The 23,394-nt window shown below is 34.9% G+C and overlaps 1 protein-coding gene across 1 annotated transcript; it reads left to right on the top strand.

Moving 5' to 3' along the window:
- The first annotated feature begins 4,829 nt into the window (after positions 1-4,829).
- Positions 4,830-20,472, top strand: LOC140449454 (cilia- and flagella-associated protein 52). Its single transcript, XM_072542629.1, has 10 exons — positions 4,830-4,964; positions 7,851-8,050; positions 10,045-10,230; positions 13,483-13,680; positions 13,802-13,967; positions 15,688-16,006; positions 17,251-17,550; positions 17,642-17,874; positions 19,550-19,720; positions 19,992-20,472. The coding sequence occupies exons 1-10, from the start codon at positions 4,901-4,903 to the stop codon at positions 20,348-20,350; spliced, it is 2,196 nt and encodes a 731-aa protein (XP_072398730.1). The 5' UTR covers positions 4,830-4,900; the 3' UTR covers positions 20,351-20,472.
- The last annotated feature ends 2,922 nt before the right edge of the window (positions 20,473-23,394 follow it).

Raw genomic sequence — 23,394 nt, 5'->3', positions numbered from 1 at the left:
TTAATCTATACATTCTTTGCATTGATAGATCACCTGATTCTTCCACGGAACTATTTTTTCAGAACCTGTTAAATTTGTTAGACGAACTGCCTAATAAACGCAGAAAGATTCTTTGCGGTGACTTGAATATTAATTACGCTATTGTTTGTGTTACCCAATTATCCTTGGTCAATATATTAGAATCGTATGGTTTCACAATGCACGTTAACTCTCCTACAAGAATTTCTAAAACAACATCTACCATAATTGATTATATTGTCTCAGATTTCTCACCCCTTGATGTACGCTTTACAATTATTAATGCAGGACTATCTGATCATCAAGCAGTATATACCAAGTTTAACCCTCTTAACAAACAATCCTCGAAAACCCAGCGTTACGTCGGATTTTTTCTCCCAGAACTTTTGTAAATTCCAAAATTTGTGCTACATCATAAGCCCTGGACTACCAAAGGTATCCGTATATTAGCCAAGAATATGTGTTCACTACTGAACATCAAGAAATTTACTACCAACGTCTTTGTCACTGAATATATCTCCAACTACAGAGGAACCTATCTAAAACTTATTAAAACAGCTAAAAAAAATGTACTATCAGAATCAGAAACTTGGTCTATAATAAATGATCTTCGAAATAAAACTAATACAGCTCAAACATTTTCTCTTCCAAACCCTGCAAATCTAAATGAATACTTCGTTAATGTGAGTAAAAATATAACTATTTTTCCACAACAAGATCCTATTTCCTATCTATCCAATTCAAAAAGTGTCTCGAATTCATTCTTTATAAGACCAGTTGATAAATCTGAACTGGTCCAAACAATCTGTAGTATCAAAAGCAAATTTTCCTGTAGTACTAATGGACTATCCACAAAAATTTTCTTAAATCTCCCAAAAAATGTGTTGGAAGTCCTGGTCTCACTTATTAATGATTCGTTTGAAAGAGGTAGATTTTTAGAGTGCCTAAAGACAGCCAAGCGGCGAAGGAGATCTGGATGACTACACTTTGCACCGAGGCTGAAAACCTATATAAACTCGGCGACAGCTTCAATCTTCACAAGAAAATTAAGGAAATTGCTGGTGTCTTCAAGAAAAAACAAGTCTTCTCTTGTACGGAATGGAAGCATGGACGCTAAAGGTCAGTTCCATTAACAAACTTGAAGTGTTTGAAATGTGGTGCCTGCGTCGAATGCTTAGAATATCACGGACGGACAGGGTCAGAAATGAGGAAGTACTCAGAAGAGCGGCCTTACAGGATAGGGAACTTTTTAGTTGTGTAAAAAGTAAGAAGACTGCATACTTGGGACACATATTACGAGGAGAAAGATATACTTTTCAGCAATTGATACTCGAAGGGAAGATAGAGGGTAGGAGAGGTCTGGGACTTAAAAAAATGTCATGGCTGCGCAATATTCGACAATAGACAGGAATCCACAGCTATGAAATGCTTCGCAATGCTGCTAAAAACAGAATTATTTAATCCTGACTATTTAACATCTCACCTGACAAGACGATGTACGGTGGATGCCTACGCAGAAATGCACGGCACCTTAAGGAAAAGAAAGACAGCCAATATTATTGCTCTTCATTAGGGTGGTAAAAAATCTAATTTCTGGAATTATAGACTTATTGCCTTACTAGCAGTCCTATCCAAAATTATTTAGAGACTTATAAAAGCCCGACTTAATAAACCCGACTTATAAAAGGTCCTTTCTCGTTGAAAACATTTTATTACAAAGTCAGTTCGGCTTTTTATCTAATAAATGCACCAGCGATGCTATGTTTTCTGTACATCGTGAGGTCTATCAAGCACTAAACAGTACTATTTACACTGTCACTGTTTTTTGTGACTATGCCAAAGCTTTTGATTGTGTAAATCAAGAATTTCCACGGAATTCGAGATATTTCTTTGAATTGGTTCCAATCTTACTTGAGGAATAGAAAACAACCAGTTAGAGCAAATAATACTGACTCTAGTCACAAAAGCATTGTATGTGGAGTACCACAAAGTTCAGTATTAAGCTATTAGTATTATTATTATTACAGTATTAAGCTCTACTTTTTTTTACCTTTATAAATGACATCACTAACTTAAAAATCGACGGAAACATTTTTCTTTTTGCTGATGATACCAGTATTACCTGGAGGAACTCTAATATTGCAACTATAACTTCTGATCTACTTAAAATAAAAACCTGGTCCGACTATAATTTACTCTCTTTAAACGTGGATAAGACAATAGCATTATCCTATAAAGGAGCTCTTCAACCTTTGCTTCTTAATAACAGCCAGATCAGTATGATTGATTCTGTAAAATGTCTTGGTGTTTTTATAGACAGCAACCTTCATATCGATTTGTTAAGTAAAAAACTAGTCTCAGTCTGCTATGCAATAAGATCTGTTTCGAGGAAATCAATTTAGCATCTTCCAAAATAACATATTTTCTTTGTTCGAGTCTCATCTTCGATATGGCCTTCCTTTTTGGGGTTCTAGTACAGCTGCCTAATCTGATGTCAAAACTTCTTTCTTCTTAAGTTCCGTAAATTGACAAAAGCCTATCTATCTGAAAAAACATATTATTTAGTGGAAGAGTTTCTTAACGAACAACTAAGAAATTACAGTACGTTTAGATACAAGCAACTAAAGTATTTTTATATGTATTTGGGTATTACATGCAGCAACTTAAACTTATTCGTAAACTAGTTCGTAAGGTTTTGTTATGCAATTTACAATTTAGTTACATTTTGCAATGGATTATATATTTTATTTATGTAATTTTAGTAAATTTTAATTGTTATTGTTATTTTTTTGACTTTTGGAATCTTTGTCCATAAAATTGTACAATTTTCATTGACAATAAAGCATATTTCTATTCTATTCTATTCTATTCAGCTATTCAAATATACTTAAGACTGTGTGTTTTAAAAGAAAGACATCATTGTAGTCAATAATTAAAATCATCGTGATGTATTTCCCAAAAATATAAAATCATCTGTATAATCGTTTAAAGCGTATGTCTTATGAGTAAATATAATTCTTTATCCACGCGCGTTGCTGATATCAAAATATTTAACGATTATAATTCATTGATCATTTAATGATAACAATCACCTGGTAATTATTTTGATATTTTTATAATCACCCTAATTCTTTAAACCAGCCACTTGTACTTTAGTCTTTGGACATAGTTGTCATATCAGAAATAAAACGATAAAAAGTGTTATAATAAATATTTTGAATACTATCATACACGATCAGTTATATTAGCAAAATTGAAGTAGCTGAATATGAATGAAATACGAAGGTTTAGCATCACGATTTTCAGGTTCCATAGTTTTTTGTAAATTTAGTCGAACTCTCCATGATTTCTTTCACTCGCAGCCTTGGCCATAGAAAAGCCATAGTTAAGCTGACACACCTAATAAATGCTGTTTTTAGATTGAGATGTTGAGAGATTGAGATTAGATTGAGACATCCTATCGACCAATATCACTCCTTCTGGTGATGTCAAAACTATTTGAAAAACTTCTATTAAAAAGATTAAAATCAATAACAGATAGAAAAAATCTTACACCAAATCATCAATTTGGTTTCAGAAATAAACATTTCACTATAGATCAAGTTCACACAATAACGAATATAACGGGAAAAAAATAAGAGAAAAAAAATCGGTTGCCTGTAAAGTCGGTTTTACGGGCGAAGATTTTACGTGACAACGTCTTTTTCTCGGTAGAATATTTATTGATATGAATATTATTAAATTGCACAATAGGAACAAGGAATTGAATGAAAATAAGAATTGCACAAATTTTAACTATAGAAATATATTTTGTTTACTAAAACATTGTACATGTAAACTTAAACTTAACTAATTTCTATTTGAGTGATTTTGTTGAGGATAGGACGATGATAGGAGAAATATGAAATGAAAGGAAGTGTTTCTGCTGTAATGTGTCTTGAACGCCAAGAACGCTCGAGAAAGACAGAGACACAAGCACGCACCGATTCAACGCGCCTAATTCTCTAGTGCTGCGCGCGCAGCGGACCGATCATGTTTGAGTGGGAGAGAGACGCAAGGCATTCGCCGGTCCGGCGGGCCTCTCTCTCGTTCGGTGACTCATCGTAACAGACGTGAGCGGGCGTTACACTTTTTCATGAATGACTCCGAGCCACAACCTAATTTAAGACGTTGTCACGTCAAAAGAAAGTCCGCTCTACAATTCTCTTGGACGTAGCACAGGCGCTTGAAAAAGTCTGACATGAGAATTTAAAATATAAACTAAGAACATTAATGTCTAAACAGTATTCAGAAATCTTAGAATCATACTAACAAATTAATTGGACAGTGGTTTATTAGAGAAGAAAATACGTGTAATATGAATATCGAACCTGTAGTAATTAACATGGATATAACAGTTCAGATTCTGAAGGTGATGAAAGTGAAATATGAGAAACGAAAAACATACGTTCACAATCTTGCAATAATATTATTTTACTGTTACTTGTTACCATCAACACAGTATAAATATTATTGTATTTAATTATACTTTTGTACCAAAATTTTAAAACAAAACTAACATTTTACATTCTATTTATTTGATAACGTCAAACTTTATAATATAATCCGTGATCGAAGCAGTAGCCATTTTCTGTTGCATGTAGTAAATTTCCGACTTATTTCCCATGTTTTAAATGATGACGCACGGGTAAAGAACCATGGACTCAACTGTATAGTGCCTGTGTGATCGAAATTATGGTTTCTGTGACAACCTTCAGTGGTTACTATGGTAAACTATCCAACTTAACTACAGGGAAAGTACTGACTATAGGAAATGATATATTGTCATTTTAGATGACATATTGACAAACTTTTTATTATTTTAGGGGAGTATAGGTAAGCAATGGCTGAGGATGAGGTAGAAGATGTTCAAGAACTGGGAATTAAGGCAATTATTGGATTTGATGGTAAGTCATCGTTTCCTTTATTATTGCTTTCCACAGCTTCTACTAAAACTGCGAGAATCGAAAGATTTTTTCAAAACGTTTTAAGAAATTATTAGTCTTGTAGTTTTTGAACAAAATATTCCTAAGAGACTCTTAAATATTATTTGAGATAAATGTATTAAACGTCCTGTAATGTAAGTGTCTTATATATCTTTTTGCTCACCTTTTACTAATTTTTTAAAGCGTATATAGTAGCTGTGATATTCTACCATTCTTCTTCATTTGAATCTTAAATTTCTCGTTTTACACATTTTGTTACACTAAAATCAGGGGTTGATGTAGAGTAACTAATGTTACACTATAGACATCTTTAGCTATGTTTGTTTTCGTCTGTTATTTTGTACTCATCATGACATTAATCTTGGTCAATTCCTTCCATAAGTATTTGATTTCTTATAAATATGCTTATGAACGTTACAATCTGATCAATCAATGTAAGTAGTTCTATTATTTTTCTCGCCATCACATTAATCTTCGTTTTTTTTTTTTCATCTTTTTTTATGTTTAGACCAGGGCTTCCCAAACTTATTCGTACTGTGACGTTCTTGGGACTTTGCTATTTTTGCGACGCTCCCTAAACCCAACCGACAATAATACTTACCAATTTTAGTACTAGTCTAGTAACAAGTTATAGTTATAACAAAAGCACTATTTGAACATTTATATTTTTTATTAGAAATCAAGAACGAAATCAAAACATAGGCACAAAAATTAAAAGGGATATTTATTTATGTAACTGGCTGGTTAATGTGAGAGATGTGCTTGCTTTTTTGAGCAGAGCTTATGAAACCGGGGCTCTAGTTTAGAAATTGCCACTCTCATTTCTTTTTCTAAGTTTATGTTTGACCTGTACTTATTTTTAATTACTGCCACTGCGGAAAAGCCCGTTTCGTACAAGTACAAAGTGGCGGATGGTAACAAAACCTTTAATACAGCAGTGCTAATGGCATGCTATTCATGAGAGAGTGAGCTAAAAAAAAGTGAGCTCAAACAGTTTGTCCTTGTCGTATTGAAGCTTTAAGCAAGGAATCATAGGACAATTCTGTCAGTTATTCTTCTTTCTCTGCTGTAAGTGTCGATGGCGTGGATGGCAGGAAAACGTTTCTGACCCAGTCATATTGCTCCATATCTTCGGGAAAATATTTCTTAAAGTGTTCGCTCAATGATAACATGTGTTGTGTAAACATATTTGCCAAAGGGGGATTAATTTAGGATACCTTGTAAAGCAGGGAAACAGTCAATTTCTTGATCTTCTAATTTTCTCTTTCATAAGAACAACTTCTTCTGAAACCCAGTAATTTTTTCTGCCAATTGCAGGATATGAGTGTTGTTTCCCTGCAAAGACTTATTAAGATCATTTAATTTGTTAAATATGTCACAGAGGTATGCTAATTTTATTGTAAACTCTGAATTAATAAAGTTTTGCCCATCATCATGTGATTCTGTATGTAGATACGTGTAAAATTCATTTCTTAATTCGTATACACGTACGAGTACGTTGCTTTTGGACACCCAACAAGAGTTGCAATAATAAATTAAAGAGGTGTGCTCGGTCCCCATTTCTTCAAAAAGTTTATGAAAAATTCTTGATTTCACGAGTCGTGTTTTAATGTAGTTCACCACTTTAATAATGCTATCTATCGCAACACTTAATTCAGGTGTAATGTTCTTTGCTGCTAAGGCCTCTATATGTATGTTTTGATGAGAGCTTGTAGTACTCCATACTGTCCAGACATCGCTCGGGCATCATCCGCACACACGCCTATACAGTTATCCCAGGTAATATTATTTTCAGTCATACATGAGGTTAAAATCTCGAATAAATCAGTGGCTTTATAACTTTCACATATTTTTCTGCAAAATAACTAATTCTCACATATATTTGTTTCTTGTATGTACCGTACATAACATATCAATCGAGCATCGTCATTACTATCAGTCGCCTCGTTCAGTTTAATGGCAAATAAACCTAAAAGTTTCCCCACAATTTGCTCATTAATATCTTCTGCCATGTCGTAAATACGGCGACTAACCGTATTCTTTGAAAGAGGTACATTTTTATTTCTTTAGCTGCCGATTCTCCAATCATCACTGTTACATGTATGTGTTTTTTTACATTTGGCAACACGATAAGCTACTATGTAAGCGGCGAGTAATGCTTTGGTAGGAATTGATGCTCTTGAAACCAAAGCCGTAGTCTGACGTTGTAGCTCTCGCAATTTTCTTACAAAAAAGTCCCTTGGCTTACCTTGTAAATGACTGTGAGTTGATTCCAAATGCCCTTTTAGTTTATTAGGAAGCATACTTTCAGCCGCCAACACTTGTGGAAGTTCTACATTCCCTTTAGTAACGCAAGTAAATCCAAAATCCAAATATTGGTCGTCATATTTCCTATATTTCTTCTTTTTACTTAAATTAACATTACTGCTCTCGCCTGATTCTTCACTTCGTTTTCTATTCTTTTGAATATAACCATAACTAACATAAAGCTTGACATAACACACGCGACAGTAGCGAACACGGGGGTGGGGAGCTGACCGGCGAAACAAAATGCGCCCGGCGCTCACTCGACTCCAGTGTTGCCAATGACACACCAGGGCATCGCACAATTTGGGAAGCCCTGGCTTAGACTGTGGCACCAGTGTTGCTTGCTATAATTGAAAGAAACATACAATATTTTCAGTTCCACTAATGTTCCCCTTTATAATATTTTTAGTCCGTTCTTTGGTTGGTTTTCTTCGTAAAATATAATTTACACATCAAACATCTTTCAGTAATTTGCTTTTCTCAAAATTTACCGTTTTGTAAAACTTTGTTCTTTTACTAATTTATTTGATCTCTTTTAAGGAGGAAATACAAACAGCTTACTTGCCCATCCAAATGGAAAGCATGTCGTCTACGCTTTGGGGAATAAGGTGGCCATCATGGAGTGGAGTACGAAAAAGCAGCAATTTTTGGTCGGCCACACAAATATCATATCCTGCGTGGCAGTTTCCAAATCCGGAAAGTTTATTGCCAGCGGCCAAATCAACCATATTGGATTTAGGGTAAGTGTGGTAACTTGTGTAACTAATATACAATCATTAAAGCGATAAAATGGAAACAATATACAGTGGAACTTGTTTATAGCGTCATTAAAGAGTCCAATAAAAAAATGACGCTATATCAGAATGATGTTATAAAAGAGGTAGAAAAAAATAAAATTTTAACGAGGCAAAATTTTATTACAGCATTATTTATTATTACAGTTGCGTTTAGGATAAAAAAAATTAAGAAATAAAACATATCATGTATATGAAACTTACATTTTTTATGAAAAAGTTTTCTAATGCTGAAAAAAGTCAGTTATTTTCTTCTACACAACCCCTTCCGAAAAATAAAGTTTTTCTGTAGTGTCCTAAATAATCTGAGCTGCTTCTTTGGTATTTATGGATGCCTTCCTGAACTGGTAAAACCTGTATAATATGGTCTCAGCAGCTCACAGTGCTTCTTGGATTATAGGATAATCAACGCCGTCTTCTTCTTCATTATCTTCATTAATATCCATTTCCACATTTTGCACTTGTTCCACAATTTCTCTATTACTTAAAACTTAAGATGTTTCTACCTGATCGTCTACTGAAATGTAGGAATCAAGATCAGTTCCAAACTCTCTCTGGTTTACATTAAATTTTTGTATCCACTCTGACAAAGGCATTTCGTCATTCTCATCAACATCCTGAACACTGGGAGAAACTACAGTTAATTTAGCTTGACGAAAGCACTTACAAATTGTCACTGACGTAACCGCACTCCACGCATTGTCTAAAAACGGAATTGCATCAAGGATGGTAATGTTCACGGGTTTCCCATTGTCCATTTATGACTCCTTGGTCCATAAGCTACAAGCTGCAATACATTGGTGCAATTGGCTGGTAAGAAAACTAAGTTGATATTGGTCAAATTAAGCTTGGGATGGGCTGCACAGTTGTCAACTAAGAGATTTTTTTTTTGAAGAGAGTTCCTTGTCTCACTTTCTCAATGATTCTTCAAAAATAGCCACGCAAGTGATCCACGCTTTTTTGTTGGCTGTTTAGTTTACAGCAGTGTTTTTATGTTTTTCAAACATCTAGGATGTAAACTTTTCCCAACAACCAAAAGCTTTCCTTTCTCTGTGCCTGTCATGTTTGCACAAACAAAAAGTTTATTACTAAATTAAAATCTAAAAACAAAACGAGCCGAACAAAATTGCAAGGTCGCGAAAATTTCTTAAACTGGCACTGATAAATGAGAAATCATAGAACTGTCAAGGTCGCATAACTGTACACAGAAGGGATAATCGGGCTTTCTCACATTCTTGAAAGGAACAATGCCGCAAAGCCAGAAACGCATTGCACTTCCGCAACTTCGGAGTGGCGTGGGATGTGGCCCATGTGGCGGCTTCCCCGGCTAGTCCCTGGTCCAATATATATGCTGTCCAGTGCTTCTCCTCGATGCCCATGTCTGCTAGGTGCTCCGTCGCCAGGATGGCTAATTCCTCTTCATGCTCCATGCCGCTGAACTTCTGCAGGGCTAGCTTTCATCTCGGAGAAGGCGTCGGTGGGTGCTCAGCCTTGGTTTGCGCTTGGGTTAGCGCCGTCTCTGCTTGCATGAGGGATGCAAGCATCTTCGTCAAGTCTGGGACTTCTGTAGGATGGGACATCTCAGGGCTGTGTTGAGTTGTTGTCCCCAGAGGTCGGGCGCCATGTCGTGGCTTGAACCCTCGGGAATGAGGGAAGGTGGTCCAGTCGCACTATCCATAGCTGAAATGGACCGGAGCAGGTGAGGGCCACGTCTTCAAAAATAAAAAACGGCAAACTACTGTAAAATTTTATGACGCTATAGACGAGGCTTAATTTATTTTTAGCCGATAAAACCGGGTTTTTAATAACGTTATCGAATAGTTTTTGACCGGACCTATTAAAAATTTACGTTACAACCGAGATGACGTTATTACCGAGGTCGTAATATTCAAGTTCCACTGTATTATTGAAGGTTTGTTTTATAAATACATTATTTCAAGGCTACAGTAATAGTATGGGATTTTGAGAAAATGGAACTGCTATCACAGCACGAACACCACAAGGTTCGTGTCGAAGGCCTGATATTTTCTATGGATGACAAATACGTTATCAGTCTGGGTGGAAGAGACTGTGGATCTGCGATTGTCTGGGATACCGAAGCTCATCAAGTCATCTGCAGTAACCAGGTTTGTATATATTCTATATTTTTATTGTTTCTCTCTTCTTCTTCGCGTGCCATATCAGAATTATCCGACGTTGGCGATCACCATTGTGAAGGCTTCTCGATCTTCTGCAATATGGAATAATTGTATTTTACCTTTAAGGATCAGTTGTAATATTTTATATCGACTGCCCCTTACTATATGTCCCAGATAAGACATTTTTCGATGTTTAACGGTCTTTAGCAGTTCTCTATCTTTGTTGACGCTTCTTAGTACTTCTTCATTAGTTTTCCTTGCTGTCCAAGGTATCTTCAGCATTCGTCTATGAACCCACATTTCCAATGCTTCAATTTTGTTCATGATCGATACTTTTAGCGTCCACACTTCTGCACTATACAAAAGTACGGGCCAAACGTAACACTTACCCATTCTTTGTCTTAGTTATAGCATGTCATTGTGTCTCTAGCATACACAATTTTAAATGATAAATTCCACTCAACCATGAAGACCCCTCATAAAGAAAATATTATCGGCTTCACCCTCCAATCGAAATCCCGCCGTCAGAAATGTTCACTCCAAACTCCACGCCAACTTCCACCGAAACCACGTCACCATCGACGGTATAAATGAATAGTCCGCTGTTACCAGTAGCAGTAGTGCATTGATTAGTGATTAGTGTAGATATGTCTAGGGGCTCGAGAGACTGAGACCTCCGAAGCCCTGAAGAAGACATCAAAAAGAATCTCGAGAGCTCGGCGTAGTGATAACCGAAGCAGTTCAATCCGGAAGCTTGTTGAGTTTAATATTTAATTAATTCTTATACAGGGTGTTTCAAAAAAAGGTAACCCCGTCTCTAGGATAGGTAAAACACTGAAAAATAATTGGGGTTTGCTTAGTAAAAAATTTTTGTAACTCCATCCGTTTTCAAGGTACAGGGCGTTAAAGAAAAAAAAATTTTACGCATTTTTTACGATTTTGCCGAAACTACTGGCAACATTGTAATGAAATTGTATACGAATATGTTTTGGAAGCTGATACATCCCATGAATTTGTTTTTATATCTGATTCTCATAGAGGGCGCTAGTTACACGGATCGTACTAAGTATTAGTCAATATAACTTTTTTAAGAGTATAATTATTAATCAAAATTTCAAGTAAACTTAAACATCATTCAATTTTACACGAAAAAGGTACTCTTGGTAAAACTCGATACTGTGTACCGTTTTCGGAATATTTTGATTTGAAAATTATGAAGTAATAATTGATGCTGGTATAAAATAGTTAGTAATTAAACAAAACTCACAAGAAGAAAATTAAATTAATGACCAAGAACATAAAATAAAATTCAATTACAGTAAGTGTTCAAAATGCCCTCCGTTTTCGCGAATACACAAGTCTATTCTTTTTTCTAAAGATTCCATTAACCTTCTAAACGGTAGGGGATCAGCTATGATGTCATTAAATTGACGTTGAATTCTTTCTTCCAATTCTTGGCGTGAATTTACCTCTGTAGCATAGACTTTTTCCTTAATATACGACCAAACTGCGTAGTCCAAAGGGTTAAAATCGCATGACCGAGGAGGTCAATGAGCGGTCGGAGCTTCTGCACCTCTACCAATCCATCAATTCGGAAAATTTTATTGATTTGATTGATTGATTGATTATGATTACTCAACCAATTACGACACCTGCTATCAAAGTGTGGTAGAGCTCCATCGTGCATAAAAAATAAAAATCTTCGCTCGTTTAGCGTTAAATCTTCTAATATCTCGAATAAGGAATTGTTTAAAAATCAAGATACATATCACCATTTAAATTTCCAGGTAGAATATGTTAACCTATTAATTTGTTACCTAAAGTTGCTGCCCAAACATTAACTTTAAATGAGTGTTGGTAATGTGATACCCTTTTGACTTGTGGATTCTTATCATACCAGTAGTGTGTATTATGGGAGTTAAACATACCTTGTCGCGTAAAGATGGCCTCGTCCGTAAAAAGAATGCATTTTAAAAAATTTGGATTGTGGGCTGTCCTTTGTTGCAATGTTTCACAAAAATCCACTCTAACCGGTAGATCATCTGGCAAGAGCTCTTGGACTTGTCTGTAATGATAAGGATGTAATTGCTGTTCTTTCAGTATCCGCCAAGTACTTGAAGAAGAAGTATTTGTTTGTCTTACTATATTCCTTACGCTAAATGTTGGATCTTGATCAAGTAAATTTAAAATATTATGTTCTTTATTAATTGTTCTTGTTGTTCTTGGTCTACCAGAATTTATTTTATTTGGTCTCACATTCCCAGTTTCTCGACAACGTCGTTCAACGGCTCTAAATGTTTTTTTACTTGGTAAGTTTCTTCTAGGAAACTTTTCTGCATAACGTGTCACAGCTGCACTAGAACATCTTAAACATTCGCCTAAGGTTAATAACATGTCAGTGTATTCAACATTTGAGTACATTTTGATTTGATTTTACAAATAGCAAGGTTTCAAAACTCTAATTATTGTTGATTTATCGTCATAACAATTAATAAATGTCAGATTTCCATGGCACACTTGGAGAAAATAGAGGTATACCTATTAGAACTTTATCATTACTATCAGCATCAATTACTTCATAATTTTCAAATCAAAATATTCCGAAAACGGTACACAGTATCGAGTTTTGCCAAGAGTACCTTTTTCGTGTAAAATTGAATGATGTTTAAGTTTACTTGAAATTTTGATTAATAATTATACTCTTAAAAAAGTTATATTGACTAATACTTAGTACGATCCGTGTAACTAGCGCCCTCTATGAGAATCAGATATAAAAACAAATTCATGGGATGTATCAGCTTCCAAAACATATTCGTATAAAATTTCATTACAATGTTGCCAGTAGTTTCGGCAAAATCGTAAAAAATGCGGTTACCTACCCTAGAGACGTGGTTACCTTTTTTTGAAACACCCTGTAGTAATATTGATATTAGCATTAGGTTTAAATGTACTAACCTTTTGAAAATTTAATGAGTGACTGTAGATGGTAATTGATTGCAACACCCGTCGCATGCAAGATAACTGTTTAATTAGATTGGACCGTGAAGTTTCAGAAGCCACCAATTGATTTAAGAAGGGGGGTCAAACATGGATCCATTTTATCTACATTCTTATTTAACATGTACTTTGCGTATCTTTAGTGATTATTCTAACGCATAAATAGTTTTTTGATGGTTTTATTTATTATTTGGTAATTTTACTATTAGTTTGATACTTTGAAATGAAATGACTTTGTTATAGGTGGCAAAAGGCATATCTGGTGAAGTGACTTGCATAAATTCAATGAATAAACGTGCAGCATGTTTCATAACTGCAGGAGATGCCCATTTAACTATCTGGGTCATAAACCACAAGGCAAGAAATATGTCCCAATTTAACGTAGCAATGGCGAAACTGAGGAGAGTAATTTTATGCGTAGAGATTAATGAAAGAGATGAGGTACTAGCCTTGACAATCGTTATGTTTAATATTTTTGCATGGATAGATTTTTTTTAATTGTCACATGTTTTCTGTGCTCCTCATGTACTTGCTCACATTAATATGATTCTCACATTTGTAGGTTTGTTTCTGCGGTACAACAACTGGAGATGTACTAAAAATAAGACTCTTCTTTCACCACGATTCAGATGTACTAGAACCAACCAAACAACCGTCAGTCATAGGCTGCTATGCCAAATTATCAAAGAAAAAATTGGATCGTGGTGTTGTCGATTTGTACCAACACGGTAATAGGATTAATTTTTAATAAATAAATTTGTTTCTGATAATTTTTCATATTGTAATGTTTATTTTAATTTATTTAAAGCCCTTTAACAGTAACACTAAAGCACGATTAATTTATAACAATTATTTATTTAACCATCTTCTTCTTAAAGTGCCTATCCGTTCCGGATGTTGGCGATCATCACGGCTATCTTTACTTTGTTTATTGCAGCGCGGAACAGTTCAGTGGTAGTCGTGTTATACCACTTTCGTAAATTTTGAAGCCAGGAAATGCGTCTTCTTCCCGGTCCTCTCTTACCATTTACTTTCCCTTGGAGAATCAGCTGGAGAAGGCCGTAACGTTCTTGATTTCTCATTACATGTCCTAGATATTCCAACTTTTTAGTTTTGACGGTCATGAGAATTTCACATTCTTTCCCCATTCTACGCAGGACCTCCACATTAGTAACTCTGTCAACCCAGGATATACGTAAGATGCGCCTATAACACCACATTTCGAACGCTTCGAGCCGATTCATAGATGCAACAGTCAGTGTCCATGCTTCCATTCCGTAGAGCAGAACTGTGAATCACGTTCTATTGCAATTTTATCAGTTAACTGGTCTTCTATTTTGATTTTGGCCATTTGATTGTAGTAAATGTTTCTGATAATTCTAAGATCTTTGTTGTCAATTCCAATTTCTTGCATTAGAGTCATTAATTTGTCATGTTTTACTCTGTCAAATGCCTTCTGGTAATCTATAAAGCATACGTATATGTCACAATTCACATCCCTGCATCTCTGAAATAGCACCTATACAGCAAAAAGGGCCTCCCGTGTTCCCAGAGCATCACGAAATCCGAATTGTGTTCTTGTTAGTTGTTCCTCACATTTTGTATATATTCTTTTGTGAATGACCTTTAGAAATGTTTTAAGTAAATGGCTCATAAGGCTTATAATTCTATAGTCTTCGCACTTTCTCGCATTGGGTTTTTTTGGAAGATATATAAAAGTTGACACTAACCACTCTTGGGGAACCACGCCCGTATCATATATACTGTTAAATATATTTGTCAACCATTTTATGCCATCATAGTCCATAAGTTTTAAGAATTCTGAGTGAAAATTATCAGGGCCTACTGCTTTACCATCTTTGGTGCTTTTGATGGCATATTTTACTTCTTCGACTGTAAATGGTGGTCCAGATTCGCAATTGGTGTTTGTTGTAATACCAGTGTTACTTCGTATATCTTCAAAAGTTTTTTCTACGTATTTAATCCAAATATCTCTTTTATGCTCTATTTCCAGTACTGTGTTTCCCTGATTATCTGTCAGGAATCCAGTGTTCTTGTGTTTATATAAGCCTGCCGCTTCTTTAATCTTTTTATGGAGGTTAAATGAATCATGTTTTTGTTGTAATTACTCTATCTCTGTACACTTCGAGCTAAACCAATTTTCTTTAGCTATTTAACCATACAAAATGTTATTTTAAACTGACTCTAAATTCTAAAATAGTCTCCTTCATATATGTATATTACGTTTCACTCTTCGAAACGCTTCCAGAACGGCGTTAGAGCACCTTTATTTAGCTCAAATCGTTGATCAAGTGCGTAGTATGTTCGATCAGTGGCGTATCAAGGCTGGCGCAACAATATTTTTCATTATTTTTTATTTAGGTATAATAAAAATATTATTTTTCTTTTAAATATAAACTCCTAAGATCCATTTTTGTTTTTTTTTAGGTATAAGAGCTATCAGACTTCTTTTTGGTGGCAAATTAGTGATCGGAGATGGTGAGGGTAACGTAGAACTGGTAGAGGAATGTATCAAATCCAATTTGAAATTCGATCGCAACGTTAAAATGCCGTCAGTACCGGCTCTAAAAGTCCACAAAACCACCAACGTTAACGCTGCTATTTCTGCGATTCAACTGATCGACGATAACACTATATTGGTGGGGACATTAAACTCCGAAATATATACAATAAACCTCAGTGAATTCAAAGCTAGATTGGTAGTTACTTGTCATACTTCAACCATACATGATGTTGCTTTTCCTTAGTAAGTATAAGTTAGACCTTGGATGTAACTTGATTTCCACTTCGAATGTGCTGCTGGTAAATAGTCAAACTCCGTGTGAAAAATCGCATCGGAAAAAATCCATGAAATCGACTTAAAACAACTTGGTTGAAAATAAGCTCATGGTTCAAAAATATGACTTCTTATTCTGGTTAATAAAACGGTCCTAGTGTTTCAATATCAATTAACTTTTATGATATTATAGATTTCTCCCATAAACCCTTGGGAATGGAAATGGGGAATCTGCGACCAGTCACTAGAGTTAACATCTTGGTACTGCTGTGATCCTAGGATACCACATCAGAACCATAGTCGACCAGCTTGGACCTGAAGCGAACCTCTCTGCTCCATGTTTTGTTGTCTGCTTTTGCTTTGCAAATTTGTTAGTTTCATCTGCAATTATTTGGAAAAAACTGTCGCCACATTTCGTCCTAAATTTAGTTCTGTCAAACTATCTAAGACCGGTACTCCAGTGATTAAAATTTTGGATATCCGGATTGAGTTTGTATTCCAAATCCATTCCAAACTCTCGATCAAAATGTTGTTATATTGGACTGTCACTTCTCACTTCAGAATAACTATTTGAACACTCCAAATCGTTCTTCGAAGATGTAAAATCACTTGAATCACCAGTACGTTTTTCAATTTCACTTTCACTAGAACTTTTCAAAAGCAATTCGTCCATTTTAACTTCATTTGATAAAATATTACGAGTGTGACGAGATCATTTACTATTACTGGCTGCCATTTTGGGAACATTGTTGGTTGTTAAAATACGAAATAAAGTTAAAAATAATAAAAAACTTTAGTAATTTTATGTTTTCGTATATAATAACATAAGAGAGAAAATTTTGCAGGCAATATTTTCGACTGGTGTGAAAGTTTGTCGCTTGGCAATTTTCGCAAATTAAATTTTGGCAGTTTAATCAAGAGACGTCAGTCGAGCAGAAAGGAGTTTTGTCAGTAGGAAACGTGGCGTTGCTATGACGTTTTATCAGTTAAAAATAGTCTAATGAAATAGTCAACGATATTTACATGAATAAAGTTGTTGACAATGATTTTTTATGCATAAAATGGTTACGCACAGGCGGACCGGCGTTTCTCCGGCTTAGTGTTTAATACCATAATATAGTTGACTCCCTGTAAGTGTAGCATAATGATGTGGAACTTGTGTAAGTAGTTGTTCCAGGAATATTTCTTATAATATTACTTTTATTTATTTATAGCAACTTCTCGGAAGTTTTTGCCACAGCAGGAAAGCATGACGTCCGTCTTTGGTCAATGGTAACAATGCAAGAGCTGCTTCGTATACGAGTCCAAAATTTCACCTGCTCCAGTGTCGTTTTTTCATACGACGGCAAATCCATTTTGACAGGTTGGAGCGATGGCGTCATTCGATCTTTTACTCCGTTGACGGGGAGATTGATCTACGCCATTTTAAACGCGCACAATAAAGGAGTCTCGGCTCTGACTACGACTTCTCATGGTAAAGTTTTGATAAGTGGAGGATGTGAAGGACAAGTTAGGTAAGTCTTTATATCAGAGATGCCCAAACGATCGATTGCGTCAAACATTCGCTCTTTAACGATATTTTCACAAGACAACTTTAAATTTTAGGTTATGGGATATTTCTCCATTTAAACAACAGCTGATTTGCACCCTCAAAGAACATAAGGGACCTGTATCAGCAATAGACGTTAATAAATTTGACAGCGAAGCAGCAAGCGCTAGCACGGATGGTACAGTCATCATTTGGGACTTGCAGAGACAAAGACGAAGACAGATTTTATTCGCCAATACTTTGTTTATGTGTGTCAAGTATTTTCCTAGTGGGGTCCAAATTCTTACTGGTATAAATATTGATTCTTATTGGTTATAAATATAAGTAAAACTTATTTGAATCGAGAACAATGTAAAAATTAATAACCAGAGTCTGCTCTATAAAGATGAAGTTTTTATAGATCTCCAACAGATGGAGCCAGGATTCCACGTTTTAAAAAATTTCTCATCTCTGCCCTTTCCAGTAGTCTTTGCGTTGTGGCTGTGTCAGTTCTTGTTTCTGAGGCATATGTCATGATTGGTCTTACACTGGCTTTATAAATTCTTAACTTCATCTGTGTTAATGTGTCTGTTTGTAATGTGTAGCGTTATTAAGGCACCCTGCCAGTCTATTTGCTTTTTGTACTTGATCTCTCACTTCTTTGTCCAGGTCTCCACAGCTGGAGAGTGTAATTCCCAGGTATTTTATTTCCATTACTTGTTTAATACTTATGCGATCAATTCCTATTTTACATCTGATTGAATCTTCGCTGACTACTATTGTTTTAGTTTTCTGAGATTGTCATATTAAATTCTTTTGCTCGTATGTTAAATCTGTGGACCAGTCTTTACAGACTCTCTTCATCTTGGGCTATTACTATTGCATCGTCTGCATAACAGAGTATTTTTATTTTGTTTCCCATTCAGTATCCTCTTCCTTTGTTAAAGCTTTTGATGATTTCATCCATAATTAAATTGAAGGACTCAATGAATCCCCTTGTCTTATTTCACTGTCTATTTCTATAGGTTCTGTAAGTTGTCCATCTATTCTGACTTCCATTTTGTTGTCTTGTTGTCTGTTGTCTTTATAATATTTAGGGGAACTTCTCTATTATACAGAAGATGGATTACATCTTTGAGTCTTACTCTGTCAAACGCTTTCTTTAGGTCAATCAGACACAGAAATGCTGGTCTATTATACTCTAGCGATTTCTTACTAATTTGCTTTATAACAAATATTGCCTTTGTACACGATCTTCCACTACTAAAACCCTGTTGTTCATCTACTAAACTTATCCTCTGATTTATTAGCACTTATGAAATTTTATTTGTAAGTTTTAGGATAATATTTAACAAGTTTATACCTCCGTAGTTTTCTGGCTGAATAGTAGAATTAGTTCGCTCGTTCTCTAATCTTCTTCGCCTTGGGAAAGATTTATTTTTATTTACATTTCTTTCACCAAGAACCTCGTTGGCTGAGGCTAAGATATTAGACTTAATTTTTGCATAGCTTTCTTCGACTTCATCACTTTCTGTGATATATGTGTTTCTGCTTTTTTCAGTTATTCTTTTTGGAATAGGTATCTTGTGGAGTCATTCTGTAAGCTTTCGACTTTTATCTTTGTGGTGTATTCTGGTAATAATGAGATTAACCGTAATCTTTAAAGGTGTATGTCTACAATTAAACTCTTAAGTAGTCAGTTGTGACGTAAGTAATTACGTGACGCCATTTGTTGCCGATACAATGAAGACTCATCGTTTATACCTTTTTACCTTTTCTCTATTTTCTTACATTATCACAATTTTCGTCTGTTTGATCTCGCTTACGTCTTTGCATTGAAGTAGATGCTTTTCGTATTTTTTGTCTTCGGTTGTTAATTCTAACCTGACCTAACCTAACTTATCTTAATGTATAAAAGGCTTCATCTAGTCCTAGGACGTACCCCAGTTAATTAATAATAACAAAAACTTCTTTCATCTTTGTAGGTGGCTCCGATAGAAAACTATCTTACTGGGAAGTCTTGGACGGAAGTCTAGTAAGAGAACTAGAAGGTTCACCTACAGGTACCATCAACGTTCTGGACATTTCCCCTGATGGTGGGCATTTTGTGAGCGGAGGTAATGATCAAATTATCAAAGTATGGACATATCAAGAAGGTAAGGTCATATAAATGTAGGAAATCTTAGATAAAACAACAAAGTTCATTCGTAAAAGGCTCCTACTATCGGTACTTCTTTAGTAGAAACTTTTTTCAACTACAAAAGAAGTTTTTGATTTTTGATACATATTATAAGAGGTTGTAGAACTATAAATTTAGTTTTGTATGATAATCACTCAATCCTCTTCAAGGTCCCAAACTTTTTGTCAGCTGATAATATTATATTCATTCTAGCAAAGATTACGAAACTGAATCATTTTTATTTTAAGGTATTGCAACTCACATCGGCGTAGGTCACGCTGGAGTAATCACCGCGGCGTGCTTCAGCGCCGATGGAAAACACATAGTTACCTGCGACGCTTCTGGCTGCATCTTCGTGTGGAAAAGTCCCTTCATAAAAAAATCGGTCTCTGCAAGTGGTAAAATTCAGTCTGCAGAAGTGAAGAAAGCAGCTACTCCTTCTAGAAGATTCAGTAGGGGAGAGGAGCACATAAAAGACCTGCCTAGCGTGCGTAGCAGTAGAAGCAGTGTTCATCACCAGAAGATTTGTGACGAGTGTTGTCCTTGCGATAAGAGTTCTTCGGTAAGTTCTAGAAGTACTCGAAGTTCCTTGATCAGTTGTAAATGATTGGTTTGTTGACTGAGGAAGTACTATTTATATGGATGCATTTTTTATATACACTTTATTTATTTTACAATTTTATATAACGTATTTTGTAGTGATTTGAGATAATATACTTTTAAAATGAATCTAATGCATTTGCAAAATTAATTTTTCCTAGACGACGAAGATTAAATCTTCAAAAAAATGATTTTTGTAATTAAATTTATAGATGACACTTCTTATTGGCTACTAAAGAAAAATTTCGGACTAGTAGCCCTCATCAACTTAATATAGTCTGTAGATGGGGTACAGGTTATGACAGAGTTTGCGGACAAGAGTTGATAAGAAAGAAGAAGTGATATTGGGCGTCCTGAGTAGACTGATCGCGAATATTGGTGAACAGGACAATTGCAGTGAGGGCAGTACTTGTATTAAATGAAGGGTTTTGAGATCGAGTCGTACTTTTCCTAGATAAGAGAAGTACTTCTCAGTGTTTTTAGTGGCCACCATACTAGGTCAAGAGGTGCGCTGGCGGTACTGACTGGGATGCCATCGATAGATCTGGTAAAAAAAGAACAAATCATTGAAGACGAAAATGAATCCAAATTTTTGTATTATACCAACAAGCTGAGGGTACTTTGTATTTCAATTTGATAAATAAGATCAATAAGCAGTTCTATTTTAACCTAAATTGTTACAGTTATCATTTTAAGAACTATATTTTTGTTCAGTAATATTTCTATAGACACTAACAGTAATATTTACACTTTATAAAGGTATATTAAGCTCGCACAATGCTCTGATTTTAAGCTTGACAAGGAGAAGACTGATGTGTTCTATGTGAGTGCTGGATGACAAAAAATGGAAGTTTGAGATGGGTTTAAATGAGAGAATCACAATGGAGAAGTTAGTTGGACTAGTGCTCCATAGTAAGAAAGATTGAACCTAGAGAAGTTAAATATTACTACGGTGATGAAAGAGAAAAAGACCGGAACAACGTATCGAGTTTTAGAATAAAGTAGAGTGGTTAAGAAGTGGATGTGATAAAGAGATAATAAAAGAGACATGGTGAAGTACCTCCGCAAAGGTTTTCCTTCGTTCTCTCTTCATTGGATGATTTCTTTTGACGAAAGCAGCAGCACGGATCTTATAATTCGTGGTACTCAACGAGCCTTTATTGTTTCATTATCAATTCTGTGAAAAGCGTCATTTTTTTCACTATATGTAGTTTACTAGTCAGTTTTTCATCTTCTTACAAAAAACAAGAGCATACAGTCAAAAACATATTTACCAGCTGATTCAGTCCAGACCCAGAATCACATTTAATTTGACCAAACAGGATTTTTTTGTTAAAATGTAAATAATTTTACTGGGCACTTTGGTGAAGTTCTCGTTTGCCGTTCTAATCAGATTTGTTTCTGTAATTTTCAACATATTTTCGTTGTATTTGACGCCTTTTTTATAATTTTCAATGCTTTCGAAGCATTTCCAACGCTTATGATGGTGTTGACTCTTTTGATGCTATTTCAAATCTTGGGTTTACTTTACCACCGCTTTTATTGTATTTTTAATGCTTTGAAGAAATTGCTTCTTTTGATTCAAAAGCCGAACGCTTTTGGGAAACATTTTCGAAGATCTACTGCTTTTGATGCTGTTACAAACCTAGGGATTCGATTTTAAGCTCTTTTGTGGCATTTTCAATACCTATTGAGGCGTTTCTAATGATTTTGATGCTTTTACAATGATTTTGGCTTTCAAGTCTCAACATTTTGAACCATTTTCAAAGCTTGTCCAGTGCTTTTGAAGAAATTATAATACTGTCACTGCGCTTTAAACATATTTAAAGTTCTTACAGTGCTTTTTTGCAGTTTTCCAAAAATGTCTAATGGATTTGACAGTTTTTGTGCATTTTCCAACAGATCTGTCGATTTTCAGCTCATTTGAACTAATTCCGATGTTTTTCATGGTATTTCGATCTTCTAATGTTTTTGACGCTCTTAAAAATCTAGTCTTTCTACTTCCAACGTTTTTTTTTGTGATTTTCAGAATCTATTGACACCCCACAATAATTTTACCTTTTCTTAAAGATTTTGAAACATTTTCAAGTCTTAACCAATGCTTTTGAAAAATTTTGAATACTGTTAGATCACTTTTAAAGCATGTTCAACGTCTTTACAACGCTTTTGGCACGTTTCCAAAGATATTGATACATCTCTAATGAATTTGACACAGTACCTTTTTCAACAGATGTTCCACCTCCCTTTTTCTTTAGCCCAGAACTATTTTCAATATAAAAAATTGAAACATTTTCTAATCTTGTGACTCTTCCAATGCTGTTGACATTTTTACAAACCTACTAATTCGCCTTACCAGCATTTTGTCGCTTTTACAATGATTTTAATGTTTCCTCACCCTTTTCCAACAATCATCCGACATATTTTCTAATTTCTTGGCACTTTTTTCAACGCCTTTGATATTTCACAGTTATGTTAATTTTTTCCAGCTATTTTGAAACATTTTAAAGGTATTTTCAGTTTTTTTAAATACATTCACATACTTTTCCGATAATTTTGACAATTTCAGCTTTAGCACTATTCCAGCGTTTTGACGATTTTTAGTTATTTCCAACGTTTCAACATATTGGTGAGATTTCAATACTCTAAAATGTGTAATTCCCCAAAATTTGTGATTTTTTTACCAACGTTTTGAAGCATTTCCGTAATTTTTAATCTTTTTTTAACGCTTTTGCCGTGATTAGTATTTTAAGTCCTTCCCATCGCATCTGGCGCTTTTTCAATGTTTTTGTAACAAAATTCCAAGGAATAAAAATTAAAACACATACACAGCAAAATAATATAATTTTATTGAAACTGTTTATTGACAAAAACAACTAGAAAATACCTGCAATTGAGGGCAAACATCAATAAAAACATAATATATAGCTCACAGATTGTACATGGGTGTAATATTAGACTTATTAGTAATAAACAACACGAGTATAATGGAATACAAGAATTAAAAAAATATTAAATAGAAATATGAGATTCAAAATGTAAAATATATCTGCA

The sequence above is a fragment of the Diabrotica undecimpunctata genome, chromosome 9, assembly GCF_040954645.1.
Source record: "Diabrotica undecimpunctata isolate CICGRU chromosome 9, icDiaUnde3, whole genome shotgun sequence".
In the NCBI taxonomy this organism is placed as follows: Eukaryota; Metazoa; Arthropoda; class Insecta; order Coleoptera; family Chrysomelidae; genus Diabrotica; species Diabrotica undecimpunctata.
The sequence above is the reverse complement of the archived record's forward strand: the minus strand, read 5'-3'. Positions and strand labels throughout refer to the sequence as shown.

Bases quoted from the DNA above. Each gene is read 5' to 3' on its own strand.
- LOC140449454 (XM_072542629.1), top strand. From the start codon at position 4,901: ATGGCTGAGGATGAGGTAGAAGATGTTCAAGAACTGGGAATTAAGGCA. The intron at 16,007-17,250 runs GTAAGTATAAGT...ATTTATTTATAG, and splicing joins CATGATGTTGCTTTTCCTTA to CAACTTCTCGGAAGTTTTTG. The intron at 19,721-19,991 runs GTAAGGTCATAT...TTTTATTTTAAG, and splicing joins AGTATGGACATATCAAGAAG to GTATTGCAACTCACATCGGC.